The sequence below is a fragment of the Brachyistius frenatus genome, unplaced genomic scaffold, assembly GCF_029030835.1.
Source record: "Brachyistius frenatus isolate BFR_SWC_R1_liver_20210118 unplaced genomic scaffold, ASM2903083v1 Contig_7, whole genome shotgun sequence".
In the NCBI taxonomy this organism is placed as follows: domain Eukaryota; kingdom Metazoa; phylum Chordata; class Actinopteri; family Embiotocidae; genus Brachyistius; species Brachyistius frenatus.
The window spans coordinates 4,323,761-4,346,157 of record NW_027210606.1 but is presented as its reverse complement, the minus strand read 5'-3'; the positions used below and the strand labels follow the sequence as shown (position 1 = coordinate 4,346,157).

The following is a 22,397-nucleotide window of genomic DNA, read 5'->3' as shown; positions in this document are numbered from 1 at the left end:
TTGTGTGTCCAGTCTAGCGTAAGACTGGCTGGGGTTCTGCTGACACTACCAGCCTCTGCAAACTACACACACACACACACACACACACACACACACACACACACACACACACACACACACACACACACACACACACACACACACACACACACACACACACACACACACACACGTCTTTGATGTATGCATCCTGTGTGTGTGTGTGTGTGTGTGTGTGTGTGCGCGTGTGCCTGTAGGTCTGCTGTGCTGGCAGTGTTAGTGCGGTGACAGCTACGGCCAGAGGGTTTGGACTGTTGAGGCCTGAGGGCGCTCCCCAGCGAGTCCTGTCTGGCCGCAGGGCTGGCATCCATTACAAGAGCAACTGTGACTGTGAATGTGTTTAGTTTCTTCTGTGTGTGCGAGTGTGTGTCCGGATGTGTGTGATCCCACCTTCTTGTCAGACAGTCCGGTGACTTGGTCCACAAACTCTTCCTGAATCATGAAGGCAGCCAGGTTGGCAGTGTAGGAGGCCAGGAAGATGACAGCGAAGAAGGCCCACACTGAGACGATAAACTTGCTGGTGGTACCCTTCGGGTTCTGCACAGGCACAGAGTTGTTGAACACCAGACCCCACAGCAGCCATATGGCCTTACCGATGGTGAATGATGGACCATGTGGGTCTGACAGCGTGAGGAAGGGGAGTGGAGGGAGCAGTAAAAAAAAAAAAGGCAAAGTGAGAACAGATTAGAAGAACTGAGGGAGGTAAAGTTCACGAAACCTTAAATTTACATTTTCAGTTGTTGGTGAGGATGATTTTTGTACAAGACAAAATAAATTCTACTTTTTATTCCCTGAAAGTCGCACTTTAGTACCAACTAATTAAATGCTGAAAGGTTTTATCGTAGATATTCTATATTTTCGCAAATCACCACATATGCTATAATGTTTTCAACTATGAAAAAAAAAATCCAAAGGAAAAATTTAAACGGAGAGTTTTATGATTCAGTTTGAGGCCATATTAGTTTTTGCATTTGATGTTTTTGTAATGTAACTCGTACTGTATAATGAGGACATTATCTGTAAATGGAGGAAGAGAAAGACTATTTAATATAATAGTACCAGAGGGGTGACATTGTAATATAATGTGACACAATTATTGGATTTCATTTATATTTATGCCGACAGCTCGCGCATTTTGTCATTGTGAACAACAGGCCATAGCTTCAGTTGGGAGAATAATAAGTGGGTGAAGACCAAAACTTCTCTTGGCCAAATTAAATCAAAGCCAGAAACAAATACAGTAAGACTGATCAGATTTAGAATTTGCAAGAACAACCAATCTAAAAGTGTTTTATAGACTCATATTGCAGAGAAAAAAAGAACAAAAATTACAAAACTGCTTGTAAGATTAAAGTGCCTGCAGATAGCTGCATGTTCAACATAACACAAGGATGAAATAAAAACGCTCATAAACTGCACACTGTAATGTTTTTGATGCTGTGGTCGGAAAATCTTTATACTTGCAAATGTTTGCATGCGCAGTAAAGCCATGAGCTAACCACCGAAGGAACGGATACATATATTTGCTGTTTTGCTGGAGATGAGAGGTAAGTAGATGAAGAAAAAAAAACCTATTGCTGTCATTTTATCGCTCGTTTATATGAATATGAAGTGAAAGCTGTTAACTTCTTAGCCTAGCTTAGCATAAAGAGTGCAAACAGGGGAAAATGGTTAGCCCAGCCGATTATGCGGCATAACACCACATTGTGTCGTTTACTGATTCAGTTTTTGTGAACTACATTTTTTTTTTTTTTTTTTTTTTACCATTAGACAGAGCCAGGCATGTTGTTTCCCCCACTTCGAGTCTTTATGCTGAGCTAAGCTAATAGGCAGCTGGCTGTTCAGCACAGACATCAAAGAGGTATCAAATAAACATGTTTCCCAAAATGTCACACTTCTGTTTTAGGTCCTCAATGATAAGGCAATTAATGCTGAAAACAAATGTTAATTGTGAGTTGAGTACTTAAATGCTAATGACAGCAGCAAACCACTTTCTCCCAGAAAGTTAATAAGTTCATTGGAACAGTTCTCAGATACACTGAACTCCTTAATGGTGAGATTATGTGTAAAGTCGTTTTAAACTAGCTTTACATAGTTGAGCACTGTTGTTTCATCAGTGTGTAAAATTAAAAAACAGTAGACTAAACACATTGTACAGATTTATTGAACCGTGCTCAGAAGTGCTGAGAGGGAAATCAAAGAAAAAAAAAACATGCTGCTCCTGCTTTGCCCATGAGCTCATTTAAATGTTAAAAGACTCTAAAATGTAACTTTGTGAGAATACAACTTTTACACAATTCAGAGCCAGCAGGGCAGCTCCAGGCTCTGGATTTTGATTACAGTTTTGGCAACCATAGCTTTGGGAGAAACATGAATGCTCTCTAACATTTCCTGGACTGAAGTCTGAACTATGAACACAGCAATAATAGGTCACTTCTTTTGCTTCAGGGGAAACTTGAATTTGTGCTCCCGGGAGAAGCGATCGGTGTGATATTTCTGATTGTGTGTGTGTGTGTGTGTGTGTGTGTGTGTGTGTGTGTGTGTGTGTGTGTGTGTGTGTGTGTGTGTGTGTGTGTGTGTGTGTGTGTGTGTGTGTGTGTGTGTGTGTGTGTGTGTGTGTGTGTGACTCTACCTTTGCCTTGGGCCAAGTTGCGGTTGAAGCCCAGTGGACTCACAAACTCGAAGAGGAAGACGGCGATGGCTGTGACAATGAGCAGCATCACAAACATCATCACCCAGACCGATGCACTGAAGGGCTCTGAGAGGACAGAGAGAGAGAGAGAAGGGGGACAGAGTTAAAGAGAAATCGAGGACATGAGACAGAGAGACTGTATCGGAGACCCAGTAAAAACGACGGACGTAGAAGGAAAGCGGTAGACAGACTCGAGGAAATTAAAAAACAGAAGGGACGAGGGGGAGATAAAGCGAGGAAGGGATGATAGAGAAGACAGAGTGAGGGGAGACAGACAGACGGACTGAGGGAGGGAGGGAAGGAGGGAGAGTTAGTCACAGAGAGTTTGACGGAGCACATTTCCATATTTCTCATTATTCCCTTGGATGAGAGCTGAGAGAGGGAGAGGCCTGGGGCGGGGGAGATGGCGGAGGAAAGGGGGAGAGAGAAAGAGGGGGAGACAGACAGAGGGGGGAGAGAGAGAAGAATCAAACTCTGAGTGATCTGGTGTGCCCTGCTGTGGGCACGTGTGTGTGATCTATTTGTGTGCATGTGTTTGGTGTGGAGCAGGCAGGAGTTCAGATGAGTGCCACAGACGTTGAATCCAGACCAACTGTACATATGTGTGTGTGTGTGTGTGTGTGTGTGTGTGTGTGTGTGTGTGTGTGTGTGTGTGTGTGTGTGTGTGTGTGTGTGTGTGTGCGTGTGTGTGTGTATGTGTCACTGTATGTGTAAGTATGTAACTGCCAGGGTTACCCAACCCTGAGAGATTGTGCGCTGAGGTGCTTCTAATATGAGTGCAAGAGATACTGAACCGTCACTGATACCCTGGCCCAGGCTCAACACACACACACACACACACACACACACACACACACACACACACACACACACACACACACACACACACACACACACACACACACACACACACACACACACACACACACACACACACACACACAATCATACAATAAGTTCCATATAAATACACACACAAAGCATTCACCCCTTAATATACGTACGGCCAAAGCACATTCATTCTCCACACATCCGTGACTCAGTACGTACACGTCCCAGTATATTTGTGCAGTATCAGACACACTTTTTTTTGTTTTTTTTGTTTTGCTTACACACACATACACATACTGACACATGGTCCAATACATTCCCTTGCTCCCCACTTCGCTCCAATGACAATACAAGACATTAGGCAAGCACAGAGGAGCGCTTCAGTTTCTAGTCATCTGAACAACTGGATGATGAGGTGGAGGAGGAGGAGGAGGAGGAGGACGAGCAGACGAGAAGAGGAGGAGGAGGAGGAAGAGGAGACGAGAAGAGGAGGAGGAGGAGGACAGGAGGTGAGTATCAGGAGTGCTTTGTCTGAGCTGATTTTTCAAAAAACAGCTGGCACGCTCCACTTGCTCTGCTCTGGTGGAAATATTAATGTGCTTAGGGTGTTGAGGCCCAGATAGAGTCAGAGTACAAATGGAATGTGGCCAGCATATATTGTCTGAATAAAATATTGCATTTTATGTTCAGGATTTCGCCAGCATGTAAGCACCTCTCCTTTATTCTGTCCCCAGTAGTCAGCTCACAGAGAGAGTGAGAGGGGGGGGGTGTAGTAGTAGTAGTAGTAGGAAAAGAAGACACAAAAAAGAAGACAAAAAGAAGTAGACATTTACCGAGGAAGGCTGAAGGAGAGACGGTCCCGTTGCTACGTGACACCATGACGCTGATGCCAGTCTCCACAAAGGGCACGGAGAAGTCAATGGCCTCTGACCTCTCCTCATTGATGGTCAACGAACCGACAGCCATCACCGCCTTCTTATACACCACCTGGCAAACACAGAGATGCACAGTTCAATTGAGTACATGACCTACTACCTACACTGACAGGAAATAAATACAGTGAAGCTCGGTAAATATTTGGACAGCATCGGACCATTTTTCATTGACTTGCTCCTCCGTTTTTATTTTGGATGTGAAATATCACAATGACTGAGGGTACAACACATAATGTCAGCTGTAGTTGGAGGGCATTTCAGCCATATCAGATAAAAAGTAAAAACACAGCTGTCTGTTTCAGAGTACCACCATTTCTGTGTGTCTGAATGTATCCTGACAGACAGACATTCCTCTCGTAAAGATGTCATTTTGAGCATGTAGTCAGATGTTATGGTGTTTTGAGACGTAATTGTCAGAAGGCCTCAAGCGGTCCGCTCCTTTAAACCTCACCACAATCTATGAATCACGTTGTCGGGCTCCGTTTATCAGATGGTTTATGTCTCAGTTTCAACCTTTAAGGATTTTACTATGACAGCACTTAGCTTAAATTTTTATAAGCGACTGAATAAATCCTTTCCAGAGAAGAAAAACTATAGTGATGGAGTAAGCCTCGAGGTATCCTGCCTCTTTTTATAACCTCAACTCATGAAAGAGTACATTTAAGACTATTCAGTGATGTTTTACAGAATATTTAAAAAAATAAATATTTGATACAGATGACAAATCAGCATTTTTGCGATGTTTTGCCACTAAACATATTTTAATTAAGCTCTGTTTTTGTTTTAATGTGTATTATAAAACCTAACAAATCAATTTAAAAGAGGATAGTATCAGTTTTGTGTTTTGAGGTTCGGTGATAAGATGACCCTAATCGTAAACATTTGGATCATTGATTGTAGCTCTTTAGAATAAAGCTGGTGATGATCCTACTTTCCACATTGTTAACAAACCCCATGAAACCAACAACAAATCAATTCCACTGATTGCATCGTTTGTGTAGCCGGAGCCTGATATATGTTATTCCTCTGTGCCACAGGGCTCCATCATTGTCCGAGCTGCATTAAAAAGACGTCAATGATTGTTTATTACAATGAACACGGGGACTGTCGGTTATTTTCAGTCAATCTCATGGACACCACACTGGTGCACCAGATGTATATAATTCATAAAATAATTTAAACTACTGAGCCTTATTTTATAAAAATGAAATATTTGTGAGCCATTTGTAAAGAATGACTTCCTTAGTAGGAACACATAGGACACAAACAGGGCAAATATGTAGCCCTGTTCCCAAATCTTACACCTGGAAACATGCTACAAGGTAAAAAAAAAAAAAGAAGGAAGGGCAGCGTTATGGAAAAGAAAGACATATCTAATGTGCTCCTTTAAATCAGCAGTTTAATGCTTGCACACAGAGTCAGACAGGCGCAGTAATACAATGATTTATTAACAGATATGTACCTCTCCAACCATGCCGTTCCAGATATTGTTGATCTTCTTCCCGTGCTTCCCGTTGGTGACCAGGTACAGGTCGTAAGTAAACTTGACGTTCCTGGCTATCTTCTTCAGAATGTCAATGCAGAAACCCTTGCAGCACTGCTTAATATAGGCACCTCCTGATGTGCTGTTACTGCAACGTACACACACACACACACACACACACATATGCACAAACACAATGAGGTCATATCTTTTTTATATCGGAGGACATTTCAGTGTTATACGGATGGAGAGGGAGCGTCGATGCACAAGCTGCCGGCGCGCTCTGCATCTGGTGGTTCTGTCAAACTGTAAAACGAGAATTACGACAGTGCAGAGTAACCATAAATACTGCTAAAGGGCAGAGCGAGCTTGGACGGTGTGTGTCAGTGAGTGTGCGTTTCCCTTAGTGCCATCTAACCAAACCAGATGAAAACACAGGGGTACTGAGCAGATGCTGCCGGACTTTAAATAGAGCTCGGCTCTACAGAACAACCAACCCACATGATTAAAATATCAGCTATCCTTTCCTCGTCTCTCTTCTGTGTCCTTTTCTCTCTGCCTCCTCTCTCTTTCTGTTTCTCTGCTCCAGCCTGAGGAGTGACTTCACCAAAACGTGCCGTATACCTACACAAACCGCAGCCACACACAAAGGATGCACAGAATGGGAATCAATGTTTAAGTTAACGTTTCTGACAGCCGGCCCCCGAGGACTTAGGAGCAGTGAACTAAACTGAAATGTTGGATCAAATGATTCTCATAATCTATTAAACCCGACCAGCATTTTCAAAAGCATTTCTATGAAAACTTAATTCCGTTCCCATGTCAGCCATCTTTGATATAGCATATGTAGATTGGAACGGTAACTCTGCGACCTTTTCACTTGCTGTTTCAGCTCCAATTGAAGCAGAAGTTTATGAAGAACTGAAGGATTCACACACGCGGTACACAGAGAACGACTGTCAAAGATGTTATACATCAAAGGATTAAAAGATCTCTCAACAGCAGTCAACTGGTTCTGTGGCACAGCATAATATCTGCGTGAATATGTGTGCAAAAAGAGAGCTTAATATACAGTACACAAGTGTGTGTGAGTCGGAGTATCTACAGTATGTGCCCCAGGTGTTCTAATGCACATATACCATATACATTAGTTCTTCCCAGCTGAGCCCTCTTTGTGTCCTTATGTCACTATGTAAACACAAACGCGCGCGCGCACACGCACACACACACACACACACACACACACACACACACACACACACACACACACACACACACACACACACACACACACACACACACACACACGTAGAGGAACTCTCTGCAGTGCACACTCAGTACATCTGTTTGATTCACGTTGTAACAACAAACACATACAAATGTAATGGATGTAGTGACTGAGTAAATGTAGCCCTTATGGATGGTTGGATGCGTGCACACAAAAACAAGCAAACGTAAATGAAGGGATAGAAGAGACCAGAGTTCCTTGAACTGTGACCGCTCAGATTTCTGCAGCAAATGCATCATCGTCCAGTTGTCTGTGCCTACAAGGCTGCTGCCCTCAGTGGTTATAATGACACGTCTCTCTCTCTCTCACGGCTTCTTCTGTCCGTCTTCTTTATGTCCGTGTGACACAAAAGCTTTAAATATGGGGGATTCTGGCTGTTAAAAAACAAAATAAACCGTCGGAGGTGGTAATTACAGGTAAGTTTATCTGCACGTCCATTGTGGCTAACAATGACAGCTCTGTCCTATCTTTACAATGGTACCGTGATGACTATTCTGAATTTGATTTCTTTTTTAAACAATTTTAAACCAATTTTTGAATGTCTGGATGGTATTTATTCGCGTCACGAGAACAAAAAGATGGATTTCAGTGAATTATCGCTGTGTTGTGGCACAACCAGAAGCAAAATACAGAAACAGTACTGAGAAAGTGACAAATAAACCTCCATCAATTACGATTAATATTTATCTACTATCAACTGGCTGCATACCAATGAGCTCAGACGTGAGCTAAATTGTAGAAATTAGCACAGAGTAAAAAAAAAAAGAAAAAAAAAGAAGCTGCCTTGTCTTGTCATGCTCTTATTGAAGTGTCCATATGTTGAGACGATAATTGGAGCAATGTCACAGACTCCGAGCGAAGTTCCTTTGAGAAAGTTTCACTTCCACAGACTATCTGAGAAACATCTCTGCATTGTTTACACACTCTGAAAGGCCTGCCATATATTTCAGCCACTACAATAATGCCTTTTAAGTTCTTTCAAAAACAAGAGTCCATTGTATTGTTTGACGTGCTACTGTTGAAAGAAGGCTCTAAAGCTTTCGGCTGGGCTGACTTAAAAGCATATGCTATACATGTAGAAAAACGCTGGACTGAAATATTAAGAATATATATGCAGGGATTAAAAAAACATTACAACATTTTATTGTATAAACTGTATTTTAAATTAATCTATAAATGCTTAATTTGTGGCAAAATGAATGTTGTACATTCTGTATACAATGTTTAGTTTCATTGGTATGAGACAAATTTATGTTTGAATGATTTCAAATCCATTTGAAACTATTTAATTTGCACCCAAGGCGGATTTAAGGCATTCAGCCCACTACTGTTGTTGCAGTGAAAAAAACTGAAATATATGCAGCGAGGTGGTGAGTGGTGAAGTGGGAAAAAAAACCTGTATATATACATACAATTTATCATATTTGAAGAAGAAGCACAGCATAGTCCAAATGACAACATTTCCATTAGCAGATACTCTCATTAGGAGTGCTGATAAAATATCTCTGCAATGCAAAACAGATGTCAGGCATACACATGCTAAAAGTGAGAGGAAAAATGAAGGTAAATAGGTGAGGGATGTTTTTCAAATAGCAGCTTCTGAGCGAGGATACGGGAAAAAGGGATATTCAGGGCCAAGAGGTATTTTTTTTTTTACAATAGAAGATATGGAGTAATTCTGCTGTCCCGCCTGGAGTGGGAAGGACATTTCGCTATTGGGGAACAGCCGAAAAAAGGAGTCAAGGCCAGGTGAAACGATGATGAAGCTGCCGCAGGGAGCGGAGAGCTAAGAGGCCTGTTGTAGCAGAGCACAGAGCACAAGCTGCTGAGTACGGATAGACCATAGCCTGCAGATATGGCCGCACGACTCCCTGAGGAGCCCCGAATGCCAGGACCAGAATTTAGAATTTGATGTGAACAGCCACCGGCAGCCTGTGGGGAGGACGAGGGGCGCGGGGAGACCTAACAGGAGAGCATGGGGAGGTTGAAGACTGGGCAGGCTGCAGCCTTCTGGATGGTTTGAAGCTGCTGAACACAATACTTTCTGAGTCCGGCTTGGTGGGAGTTGCAGAAGTCCAGATGGGAGATGACAAAAGGTTGGGCAGCATCCCATATGAAACATCTTTTCATTTTCTGTCTCCAGGTAATTCACAGGCTGTTTTTTTTGTTTTTTTTCCCCAGGATTACGTAAATTGAATTGAACTTGAACTGATAGAAATAACTGTAAATGCTCTAGAGATGGCCAAAAGGCTAGTTTTTATCGCTGGTACAAACACAAAGAATACTTGAAAAATGTTAACCTTATAAGCAAGAAATCAACTTTCACATGTCACGATGCATAATTGTGGTCAAGATGGTCTACAATTAATGATTTTCAGTCTCTAATCTGCTGATTATTTATAACAATTATATAAAGATGAATTGTTTGGTCTAAAAAAAACATCAGAGATGGGACAATGTTTTCGATTATTCAGAAAATATATATATATATATATATATATAAAAAAAAAAATCCATTTGTATGTGCTACCATTGTTCTTCCTTATTTCCCCTGTTTTTACCAGCAACTTGTTGTAATACGTTACTCCTGTGAGAAGGTGGCCGTAATGCAACTAAAAAAAGCCTGTCAGGCTCCATTAAACAACACAAAGTGAAGAAGAACACGCTGCTACCAGCTAAAACTGTTAATAGAAAAGTTGCAAGCAAATTTTGAACAGTATTGTTGCTTGAAATGCCCATCCCTCGTCAGAATATTAAACAAAGTACCCATCACAGTCCAAGGTGACGTCTTCTGTCCGAACTATTGTCTAAAACCCCAAAATATTCTATTTACTTGTAAATCCTCCCCATGGAGAAGCTGAAAATTATGAAGGGGATGTTTGTTGGTTTCTCTTAAAAGAATGAACGTTTTCTATGTATTTCTATATAGATCTTGATATGATGATGATGATCTTTAACTTGATAAATAAAAACTCATAACTTATAAGGTATATAATAGGTATAAAATGTATACAATATTGAAATAGGAAGTGTACATAAACATGTATTACAGCGGAAAACAATAAGCAGCATTACCAATTAGTTATTGCAATATTTAAAACAAGCAACACGATCGGAGAATCTAAAAGAAAACACATCACACTGAACTAGTGGAACAATAAAACCACAGAGGCAATCACGTTAGTAGCAGAAACAAAAATCAAGTACACCGACACATTGGCATTAGCGGGCTGACAGCAACAGGGAGCAATCAATTATTAATGCCGACAGAACTGATTACCCATGAACCAAATGAGAACTACTCTGCTGGATTTGTGGGTTCTGTCTGACAGAAGAGTTTTACTTTTGTACAACATTGACAAAGAACGCCAAATAGAAACTGATGAACACACTGAGCATGTATACATTGTCAGTTAAGCAATAAAATGGACCGTTGAGTGTGTGAGCTTAGTATGAAGCCGTGTTTCAGCACTGCGATGTGCAGTTACAGTATTACAGTGGATTTGGATTTTAGTCTCGAGGACCAACAGATGGTGAGTCATTATTATATAAAGTAAAAATGAGTGGGCCCAGTATAGATCCTGTAAAAGTGGAAGAGCAAAGGGCAGCTGATTGACAATTATGTTGTCAGACAGATTGAGACTGGTTAGAGAGGTGCGATTCAATTAAGTCAAGAAAATATTCAAAAACTGTAAATGCAGATAAATTACTGTGGAGTTAAGTGAGAGTCAAATACCCTCCTGAGATCAAGAATCAACTTTGATAACACCACCTTTATCCAACAGAGATTTTACTTTCTCAGAACAAATAAGCATCTGTCTCACCTCCTGTAACACCTCCACTTCAGGGCATGTGAACCTTTCCATGATACCTTTAAAAACAAAGGGGCTACCAAACAGCTCTCCATTTCATGTGAATAGTCGTGGGTAGGTGGCTACATGTGGGTGTATTTGTTCACTAACACATTGAGTGTGTGGGTACTTACTCTTTGACATGTTTGCGGCAGGGAACAGAGTTTCTCATGCAGGTGCCGGTGAGAATGTCCACGTTGTCGACAATGACAAAAGGTTTCTCCTCCAGAGTGACGATGGAGAGGTGGTTTTCGTCAGCATCCTCGTCCCCGTAGGAGTTATACCGCGGCCACACTGGGAACATCAATGACAACGTCCCGTTCTCCCAGCGGCCCATCTGCGTGTGCACAGATACGCACACAAAATCAGGAACAGTCATCTTAATTAAGTGCTTTGATTTTTTAATTTCCTTGCTCCTTTGCAAAAACACTTCGTTCATTTGTTACCTTCTCCCACTTCCTTTCACTATTCAGGACGATGACAACCAATTTGGGGTTGGCCTGGTAACCATCTGGAGTAAAGGATAAATCCCGCCCTTCGTTCCACACATGCATCATGTGTCTGAAACACACGGGGAAAGATTAAGAAGAGAGTGTAGGATGCTGCCGTTCTGCATCTGTTTGAGTGTTTGTATGTGTGCACCGGAGCAGATACATTTGAAATAACAAGTTAAGCACTCTGTAATCACTGCAAGAGTATCCTCTTAAAATCAATGTTGTCTTCACCCACTGCGTGTGCATGCATGCCTGAGTGTGTGCGCGTGTGCGCATCAATTCTGGTGTGTAGGAGGGGGAAGAGTCAGAGGCCACATATCTCTCCCATCAACATTCTGCATTGATTTCTCCACAGATATACGCCTGAAAGACAAGTCACTGGTGCAACAAGGCTGCCCTCACTCTCTTACTCACTACAGCTACCCTGCATACGCAAACAGATCCTTTGCTGAAACATTTACACACTCGCTAAAGTGAAGCAATAGAGAGGAGTAAATGAACCAGTGTCACACACAGTGATATGGGATTAAGAATACACTCACTCCAGTAAAACAATTTTCAGTAGGCGAGGATGTTCTGAGTGTTAAGAGTGGGATAATAGCATGAATTCCCACCGGGGGAAAGAAGGGCTGTCTGAGGAAGTTTACTGGGAAGACCAAATCACAGGAGGGATAGCAGCGGCCCGGAACAGACAACACTTTTTCTTCAGTGCCTTGTGTTCGGTTTTATTAGAAATAGTTTGATTCAGTTTGACAGCATGTCAAACATGGTTTGACCGATGATGCTATATCACTAAACATCCCATGACTAAACCAGAATATTTCAAAAGCCAAACATCTGATTATAAACACTGTTGAAGATTCTACTTTCATATCTAAAGAGGAATATTATTGTCTTTACTATAGAGTCTTACTATCACATATCTAAACACCCATTTACTTATTATTCACAGATTCAAACGATCATTCGAAAAGAAGACTTTAAACAGAAAACTAAAACAACAACAACACAAATAGTTTTTATGTGAGCAGCACAGGGTGCGGGGCCATGGCAGATTCATGCATAAACTCAATTACTGCGACAGGAAGTCAAGATGCATAAAGGGAATCTTTTGAGTGCTTTTTAGGATGCGCCTGCAAGTGAGAACTATGATAATTACACCGCAGTTCAAACAGGTGGGATTTCATGTTGTCTCATCTGCAGGGGAGGCATTAGAGTCGACGCATATAAATATTGTTGTTGGATGGTGGATTAGACGGAGGTACAGTAATCATCTGTTTAGGCCTGTGCTCTCTCAGAGACGGTTCCACTCGTGCTGAGGTAAGGCGTAGGGGAAGGTCCCTATGCAAGAATACTAAACAGCTCTGCATGCTGTGGGTACACCCTCTCTCAGTAAACACAAATAATTACATACAACCCTACTCAACTCTACACACGAGAAACACACCTCTGCTCAATAATCGAACCTGCCTTTGTCAACGTTGTTTTTTTGGTTTTTTTAACTATTAGTGTCATGTCAAGACAAATACATATTTTTGTGTTTAAAAAATCTTTATGGTGCATCAGGTGATGCCGTTGTCACAGAGCATCGCCACGGCTGAACACATTTAGCGGGAAACACTGTTGCAGTCTATTTTGGGAAACTGCTGTCTCCTCCTATTTCATGTTTGTTACCATTTTTGGTCAAAGTTTTTGATGTTAACCGATGAGGCTAGTGGGTTTTTGGGGCATGCACAAAAGGCTAATTTATCTTTATATATTCATATCTATATGCATATGTATTGTCATGATATTTTGTGATCCCATGTGGTGATTTCAAAACAAAACGTACTTTACATTACTAAGGGCTTCGACGAGTTTTAAATAACAGTTTGAAAAATGATTTGTATTGAATAGAGATTCAGTGAAGGTTCATGCTCAGCTGCATCACACAAACATTACATCTTTTCTGCTGTAAATGCTGTTTGTAAAATGTGGATCCTGCCACTACAATGTGGGGAACATTTTTCTATTAGCTGTTAGCTAAAATAGTTGGGCAGCCATTGTGCAAGTTTTTTTTTTTTTCAAAAAATGTGAATAAAGAAGAAAGAGAGGCCCTTCTCAAATTGTGTATTGTGGCAGAGAGCATCTTTTCAGAAAAAAAAAAAAAAAGCGACAGCTTAGGGGTTTGCATGGTACACTGGTTCCATCAAAAAGAATAACCTTTTGAAATTTACAACGAGGACAAACCTCAATAAGAAAAAAAGAAACGTGTACCATTGTAGAAACGAAACACACTGAACCACAGTCTAAGATATTAATTCCTGTCAGGCAAGAATGACGGGGAATCCGACAGATTTGATAGTGCCTTTTAAGTGCCAGATTATGTTGTCCTATTCCTCTCAACCTCACGTTGTTTATATGCACACTGCGGCAAGATTGTATCTAGACTAATGTATGCAGAATTCTGATCACAGCCTCACCACTTCCGAGTCAGGGTAGGGAAATCCAACCTGTCAGTTTATTATCACAAAAATTGGCTGCAGTTGTTTTGACAAATATTCAAATTCTATCTAATAAGTTAGGGAGACAAATGACGCACCACTGACGGAGAGAATGAAGATGGCTGGGAAAAGGGTTTGAGTTCCCAGTGAGGTCTGAGTTATATTGGATCAACCTGTCAGCAACAGCAGTGTTGTATATACTTTGATATATACAGTAAGGGGCTAATAGGAGAGAGAAATGGGATAATAAAGCCATAATGGTAAAAATCCCACTTTGGCTCTCATTCTAATGAGGCAACTCATAAGTCATAATAGATTTGCAGAACCTAGCAACATGTCCTTCATGTTTATATAGACTTCTGAAATTATAATCATATTTTAGCCACTCTATGCCTCATATTCAAAATGCAGTCAGCATATCACACCAAGAAATAACTGCCAGGAAGCAGCACAGTCCTGCAGCTGTGTGTTTCTGCATGCATATGTGTCTGTGTTTGCCCCTTTGTCCTCCGCTCATCACAGAGACTTCAGAGAGGAGTATGTACACACACACACACACACACACACACACACACACACACACACACACACACACACACACACACACACACACACACACACACACACACACACACACACACACACACACACACACACACACACACACAAACCTGCTAAACATATATGGGCCACCCACAGAGCCATGCAACAAGAGGAAGACAGAATAAAGCTAGTCAAATCTGCTTTAATCCTGACTTAATGACAGAGTCCAGTCATGATGTGAAGCAAAGTGCACACACAGAAATACACATCAGACACAAATGAGGCTCTGGTTAACACTGGGCAGCAACAACACGGAGGTCTGTCTGAAGTTCAGCTCTTTGTCCTTCAGCTGAAAGACCGCATACACTGAGCAGGCCTGTACACAACCGCTAATGGTGTTAAATGTCACAAAAAAATCAGTGTTTAAACCTCCCGTCATCTCTGCTTCCTGTCTCCTCTCTACCCCCTCATTAGTACATTAAAAATAGTTATGTAAGACTGCTCAACACTCAGCTACAAAGGCAAACACAGTTATGCAAGTCCCTAGACCTTGATCTCCTCACTCTTATCACACACACACACGCACGCACGCACGCACACACACACACACACACACACACACACACACACACACACACACACACACACACACACACACACACACACACACACACACACACACACACACACACACACCTGCGCAGGGCACTTGGTGGGAGCTTCCCCGGGCTCCTGTCTGATGCTGTGCTGTAGCAGCTGCTCTGGGCTTCTGGCAGCTCTCCTTTCTCCCGCAGCATGGAGGTGGCTGCAGAGGAAATGATGCCCACCCCGTCCCGCACCCGCTGCTCCAGCGGGTACTCCCAGTCGTCGTAGGACACGGAGATCATACCGAGGGGAAACACCTGAGAGGAAAGCAAAGGAGAGCTGAGAAGTGGCACATATGGTGTGTAAGATCCAATTTGACTTTCTTATTTGATATTTTTACCCCAATTTAAAAAATCCATATGTATCTCTCAAAGATGTCAGGAGGATGATTTATTGGTTCCGCGTGCCATCCTGAAATAATTAATCACTGGCTATTAGATAAGAGTGAGCAGACTGTATGTCCACAAACTGAATTGCTCATTCAGGTTTCGCCTACATCTTGCAACTGTCAAAATAAAAAGAGTGAGCAAACATCCAAAAGTCCCAGCAATACTTTGTTTTTACATTTTGTCTTGGCACTAACTGTCCAGGAGAGAAAAAAAACACTGAGGCATAAAACGTGATGACAAGAGAAGAAGGACTAAATGTTTGAGAGGATTTTGAGAAAAAGGTAAGCAAACTCTTAATATATTAACATGACGTGAGATGAACATTTGAGCTGCTTATTTCATTTTTTAACATAATTACCGTAAATGCTGTTTGGATAACTTCCTGCCCTACATTATGCTGTTGAGTATGTCAGGTCGTTAAACATCCTACTTCGGGGCTGCGCAAATGCTCAGGTAGAGAGGGTGTAAACAAAGCAGTTTTAAAGTGATTGCTGCTGGATTTATTAGGATAAGAATATGATACGATATGACTCATACTACACTAGTTGCCATGACAGCATGGTATCAGATGACTTGCAACTGCCTGGGATCAAACTCTCTGATTGTCTTGTCAAACCACTCAAAAGTGGCCACCTGTGAGTACATAAGGAGTCGCGCTACCTCAGGGGTGAAGTCGGGGTTGCCGGTGGTGAGACTGGATACGATCCAGATGTAGCCAGCTCCTATCAGACCCAAGGACCGAGCTTCCTCCATTATATACCTGGAATATAAAGAGAAGAGACAGATCTATGGCTGAACTTAAGCAACGTATGATGAAGAGACAGAAGCGACACAGAAGACGCAAACACTCACAGAGCCTCATCCTTGGAGCAGTACAGCAGTATAACAGGACTCTGGATCCTCTTGAGGGCAATGTGTGATTTAGAGTTTGGATCGCCATCTACAGCATCTAGAGTCACCACACTCTGCATGTCCCAGCGCACAAAGCTGTAACAACACCAGGAAATAACACAAGGTACTTAATCTTGTCGGCTGGCATAATCAAAGGTTAAAGATGAAAACAATGTGTGTTTGTGTGTGTGTGTGTGTGTGTGGGAGTGCATATTCATTACCTGTGATCCACAGTTACCCTCAGTGTGCTGATGAAATCCTGGTACCCGGGGAACTTGGAAGTGACGATGGAAAAAACATGCCAGTCGTACTCCTCCATGATAGAGAGCATGAGCAGAGCCTCCTGCTGCAGGGCCGCGCCGAACTGGAAGAACGTGGACTTTTCATCCTGTAACGACACACAGGCCAGCAGCACAGTCAGCAGATTTGTCTGAGGAACTGAATTAATTGCAGAAAAGAGAGAAGAAAGAAAAATACCCCCCCCCCCACCCCAAGAGCTGGAGTCTGTGAGCGCAAATCAAGACTCAAAAACCCGATAGATTAGGAACCATTTTCAATTTTGAAATCAGGGAGATGGACCGAGAAGGAGAGGCAGGGAGATAAGAGAGGGTGTAAGTGTTGGAGTAACGACAAGTAGAGAGGGAAAATAGAAAAGGGAGGAAGAGATACTGAGGGAGGGAGATTCAGTCAACAAGTGAGACTACACTGCAGGAGAGTGACTGCCAGCAACAGGGGGGGTCGAACGCTCGGCGATAACTGCCTCATAACTCACAGGTTTGACTCACTTCAACACTCAGGAGCCCATACAACAAACAGCCGTGCGTTGTCTTGAAAGGTAATTGAGCCAAATACTGGCGCTGTACCTGCTAACACATGTTGCATGGTGCTGTTGACTCAAAAAACATGAGTCATTATTGTTTCTGTGGTATACCAACTGCAAAAAAGAAATATATTTCATAGCCGTCTCATTTGAAATCGTAAGACATCTTCGGAAAACTGTGGATCCAAATGTTCACAGTTTTGCAGCATTCAATCACAACGCCATGCACAGTTAAATCATTTAGTCTCAGCATCGGGAGGAAACTGAAGGCCAATGTGTGAGGCAGCGGTAGTCGTGAGAAAAAAACAAAGCAGCTATTAGACAAAATGAAACCCAAAGTGAGTGTGAAATAAGTTGCTAATGATTGCAGAATGTATGTTTGCATAAAGTGTAATCTGAGTTTCCCCCGTGGGACACAACAAATAGACAGCAGCTCTTCCACCAGAGAGAAGAGGGAGAGGAGGAGGAGGAGACAGGAGGGGGAAAGAAATGGCTGAAGGGGGGAGACTGAGAGGAAGAAAAAAAGATGTTCCAGTCTTCTGAGTGAGATTGAGATAACTGCTGCAGAAAAGAGGTGGAAAAGGACTCTTGGGAGACAAACTGAGAGAGATGCCAACATCCAGCCTGCTCACTGCCCCCCCCTCCCCACCAAACACACACACACGCACGCACGCACGCACGCACGCACGCACGCACGCACGCACGCACGCACGCACGCACACACACACACACACACACACACACACACACTCTCTTTTTTCAGTGAGAACACGTACACACATATATGCTCTAACACCCCTTCAGCAGAGGGCATCAAAGAACATGACACATTAAACATCAAAGCCCCCATAAACACACATGGAGAATCAGCTGTCAGCTCCGGTCTTCAACCTTCACTTGTGTTGCTCTGTGTGTATGTGTGTGTGTGTGTGTGTGTGTGTGTGTGTGTGTGTGTGTGTGTGTGTGTGTGTGTGTGTGTGTGTGTGTGTGTGTGTGTGTGTGTGTACTGTATGCTATATATGCGTGTAAATCTTATATTGTGGTTGTAGTCTTGTCCCTTAGTTTAACAAAAATCCCTTGGCTACGACCATCACTCACATAAAGCAGGCCCCGTAGAGATTTAACCCTCCTCCCTCCACCACTACAAAAAAGGAGGAAAAGTGGGAAGGAGAGGATGAAATTGTACTTCAAAAAGATCTATCTCACTGTTTTCATCTATCTGTCTGTGTGTGTGTGTGTGTGTGTGTGTGTGTGTGTGTGTGTGTGTGTGTGCGTAGCTTTATACATTACTCAGGTTTAGGAAAGAAAAACGATCCCTTTGTGGCAACAGGCGCATCCTCAGTTCTGCCCAGATAACAGCAACACACAAGCTCAGGTACTGACACACAAACGCCCTCTTACATAAAAGTAATAGTAATAATTCTGGGTCATATTTTTCTACCATTGGTAATTGCTTCTATTGATTATGATACTATTTTGCAAAAGATAGTATTAGTTGAGATCTGGGATGAGGGGGTGGGGGCTTTGGGTGGGGGCTGCGCAGCATTTGCACGAGCAATGATTGACACTTCGTCGGTGGCTATGGTTGGTTCTTGAGAATCAGACGCCATGATTCCAGCAAACCGCTGTAGGAGCGTTGGAGGAGTTTTTTCACAGACCATCTGTCTCACTACGATCAGGACATAGAGACAGTTTGAGCAAATATGGCAAAAAGTCATTTTTTTTCCTACTTTGGTCAAAGTTACCTACTACAGCTTTAATCATTTTTATGTGAATACATAATACATTTTTTTTTATTGAAAACAGCAGCTCACAAACCAATGGGTGAGGTCACCGCAGGTCACCTCTCGGTAACAATGCGTCCACAAAACTCCAGTTTATCAAATGTGATGATTTATTGTTCTTTGGTCTTTTTCTCCTCTTTAGTTTCAAGATTGTTGTTTAGACATAAGAAGTAATGAAGACTGAAAGACGGCTGAGATACCCAGCTTTAAAGTCTACGATGCGAGGAATTATATGTGCACATAAACAGAGACCCATATGGTGACAAGCTGAAGAGGCTGCCGAGGCGGTGCTACATGTCATACATGTTTTTAACACGTTTAATATTTACACCTGTCTAACCCACACACTTCCTTTTAAATACCTTCCCAATCCAAGGAGAGGAGAGGAGAGCAGAGGAGAGGAGAGGAGAGCAGAGGAGAGGAGAGGAGAGGAGAGGAGAGGAGAGGAGAGGAGAGGAGAGGAGAGGAGAGGAGAGGAGAGGAGAGGAGAGGAGAGGAGAGGAGAGGAGAGGAGAGGTTACAAGGAGATTTTAAAATGAATGAGGTGAATGTCTTTTTTTGAAGGCTGAGGGGTGAAAGGGGAAGATGAAGATGATGGTGCGGTTGCTGAATTATAAAGGATAAAAAGAGACGTTGACACAGACCTGCATCTTCTCATCAAATCACACAAGTCCACCAAGAAGCTCACATGAATAATGCACAAATATAACACACACACACACACACACACACACACACACACACACACACACACACACACACACACACACACACACACACACACACACACACACACACACACACACACACACACACACACACACACACACACACACACACCACAAACGTATTTCCACATTATAACCAACATACCAAGAGATTTACCGATGACACTGTGCATTAATTATACAAATACAATGAACTTCATGTGGAGTTTCACATCCATCCACATCCATGCACACTGCTCTGTGTGTACATGTGTGTACGCACACAACGGACCTTAAAATACGGCTTTACTCATGAGAAAGGATGCCAATGAATAATACACCACCAAAACCAAGACAGCACCTCACTTATTTTCTCTCCCCGGCGCACACACATGGTATTTCATGTCAAATTTAATTTTTGTTTACAGCAATCAGAATCTAAATATGGCAGTGGGGTGGGAGATGTACAGATCCAAGCTAATGAGGGTCAAACTGACACATTTCTCGAAATCACTGGGAGAAGGAGCAATGTGGGGTTCAGGAGGAGGAGCTGAGTCTACAACCAGCGAGGTTGAATGAAACCATAACTGAGTAACTGAAGGAACGATAACTGACAGACTGGAAGAAGTGACATATGGCGGCAGAAAATAACAGGATGGAGATGGTATGCAGAATAATGAGAAGTAGATGGGGGTGAGGAGGAGGAGGGGGATGATGAGGCCAGCAATGTGCTCTATTAATATTTAATGCGGTAGGTCAGTTTGGATGGAGCAGCTACATTAAGCTGGCCTGACAAAGTATGGCCCCCAGATGCTGCTAAGTACTATCCCACTTAGGCGTGCACAAAAGTGAAAACAAACTGGCATGGCAAAATTAATTCTGTGTCAACAAAGTGAGGCTCGCCGCAGCTGTAAGGGTCAGATGAGAGGAGCCACATTAGCCAAAATGTAAAGGCAGAGTTTAGCTTTTGAGACTACTCGAGTTGTAGAAAATTTAAATACATCCACACATTATTCTGGTGGATTGAGCATTAAAATCCGCCGGCTGCACAGTGCAGAGAAAGTACTTCATTGATTCCCCTGAGGTTTGAGGTAGAGGCAACTGACAAAAACCCCATAACTAATTCAGTATATTAATTATATTAGTATGTGTTTCTTGTGGATTAGCTGGGATCAGTAAGCACGCTTGAGGACAACACCATAGCCACAGTGATTTATAGTGATTTCTCCCAGCCAAATACAAGTAATGTCAATGTGTTTCCACCAAGATGAACATAAAATAATAAAAACCTCATTAAACTTTGGGTCAGGTTCAACATGTAGGAAGTCAGGGGAATAATAACTTTAAGATGATATTTAAGAAACAATAATTCTGTTAATTAGCTGTCAAGATAATTAGAAAGATAAATTCTCATGAAAAAACCCCCGCAGGAGCACAGCGTATGAGTTGGGCTGCAATGTTCTTGTGTGTTCCTTCAGAGCCCGAAACCTGGATGGTCTTATGTTCGGAGAGGGAGCCTTTTTACCATTGCCAACATTTTAACATGTCAAAGCGAGAAAATCAAAAGTATAACTACCTCATGCTGATTTATGATTAGGTTCCAGGGTGCCAGAGCTCTGATGTTGTTCATGCTGGTACAGTGGGACTGATTAGACAAACATTTAAATGCAACAGAGCCATTGTTACAATAATGAATTACCTGTGTGCTTTTTCTGTTCAGAGGTGAAAATATCTGTAGATATAATATCTGTATATGTAAAAAAAAAAAAAAAAGGCTTGTAGAGTATGCTAAACACAATTTCCAGTTTCCACAATACACAGAGTTTCGGAACGAGATTATAACACATAGACACAAACTGTATGATGTTGTCTTTAATGTACAAATTGAAAGTAGACCAGTGCAAATTGAAGGTACTCATCCAGGCACAGGATGTTTTGTTCATAATCTACCTGTAATGTCGGACCTTATCGGTGTAATTAGGATGAATTAAACACTGCAGGTTAGTATGTTAGGAGGATGAAAGGTAGGCAGATGAAATGAGGGGCCTGTAAAACATTCAAACTGCTGTAAAGAGACACACTGGTAAACAAGGACCATTTCTGTGCTGCAGTCTAATTCTCTGTAAATGCTCAGCAGATGTTCTGCAAACCCAAGTGCTAACAAACACCACTCTAAATCCATCCACTAACAAAGAATTAGCTCAGGAAATCCACTTACAAACCAACACCTTGGGCAGACTCAGAGAGGAAGTTGTCACTTGACCAGCAGCATGAGAAATACAGCCAAGGACTTACCGTTCAGAGAGACATTTATGTTACAAAAGCTTTGGGAGGGAGGTATCTACAGCACAATGGCACATTTCGACTTGTTCTGTGACTTCTGACAACCCACCACTCACAGCTTCATGAGCATATTAGTCGCGCGTGTAACGTCAAACATCATTCTTCGGATATCGTTGAAAGCTGCATACAGGGACGGCGCGGTCGACAACCTGTGTAGCGGAGACATAGCGTCAAAAAAT

At 42.3% G+C, this 22,397-nt stretch overlaps 1 protein-coding gene across 1 annotated transcript in view; it reads right to left on the bottom strand.

Moving 5' to 3' along the window:
• Nucleotides 1-22,397, bottom strand: part of grin2ab (glutamate receptor, ionotropic, N-methyl D-aspartate 2A, b) — a 91,037-nt gene that overhangs the window by 9,894 nt on the left and 58,746 nt on the right. The window contains exons 5-14 of the mRNA XM_069689686.1: nt 16,786-16,952; nt 16,526-16,660; nt 16,334-16,433; nt 15,336-15,541; nt 11,566-11,680; nt 11,254-11,456; nt 5,960-6,128; nt 4,396-4,549; nt 2,672-2,797; nt 430-659 (exon numbers count right to left, since the gene is read on the bottom strand). Coding sequence (XP_069545787.1) covers nt 430-659; nt 2,672-2,797; nt 4,396-4,549; nt 5,960-6,128; nt 11,254-11,456; nt 11,566-11,680; nt 15,336-15,541; nt 16,334-16,433; nt 16,526-16,660; nt 16,786-16,952 — 1,605 coding nt within the window. The remainder of the gene's footprint in view (nt 1-429; nt 660-2,671; nt 2,798-4,395; nt 4,550-5,959; nt 6,129-11,253; nt 11,457-11,565; nt 11,681-15,335; nt 15,542-16,333; nt 16,434-16,525; nt 16,661-16,785; nt 16,953-22,397) is intronic.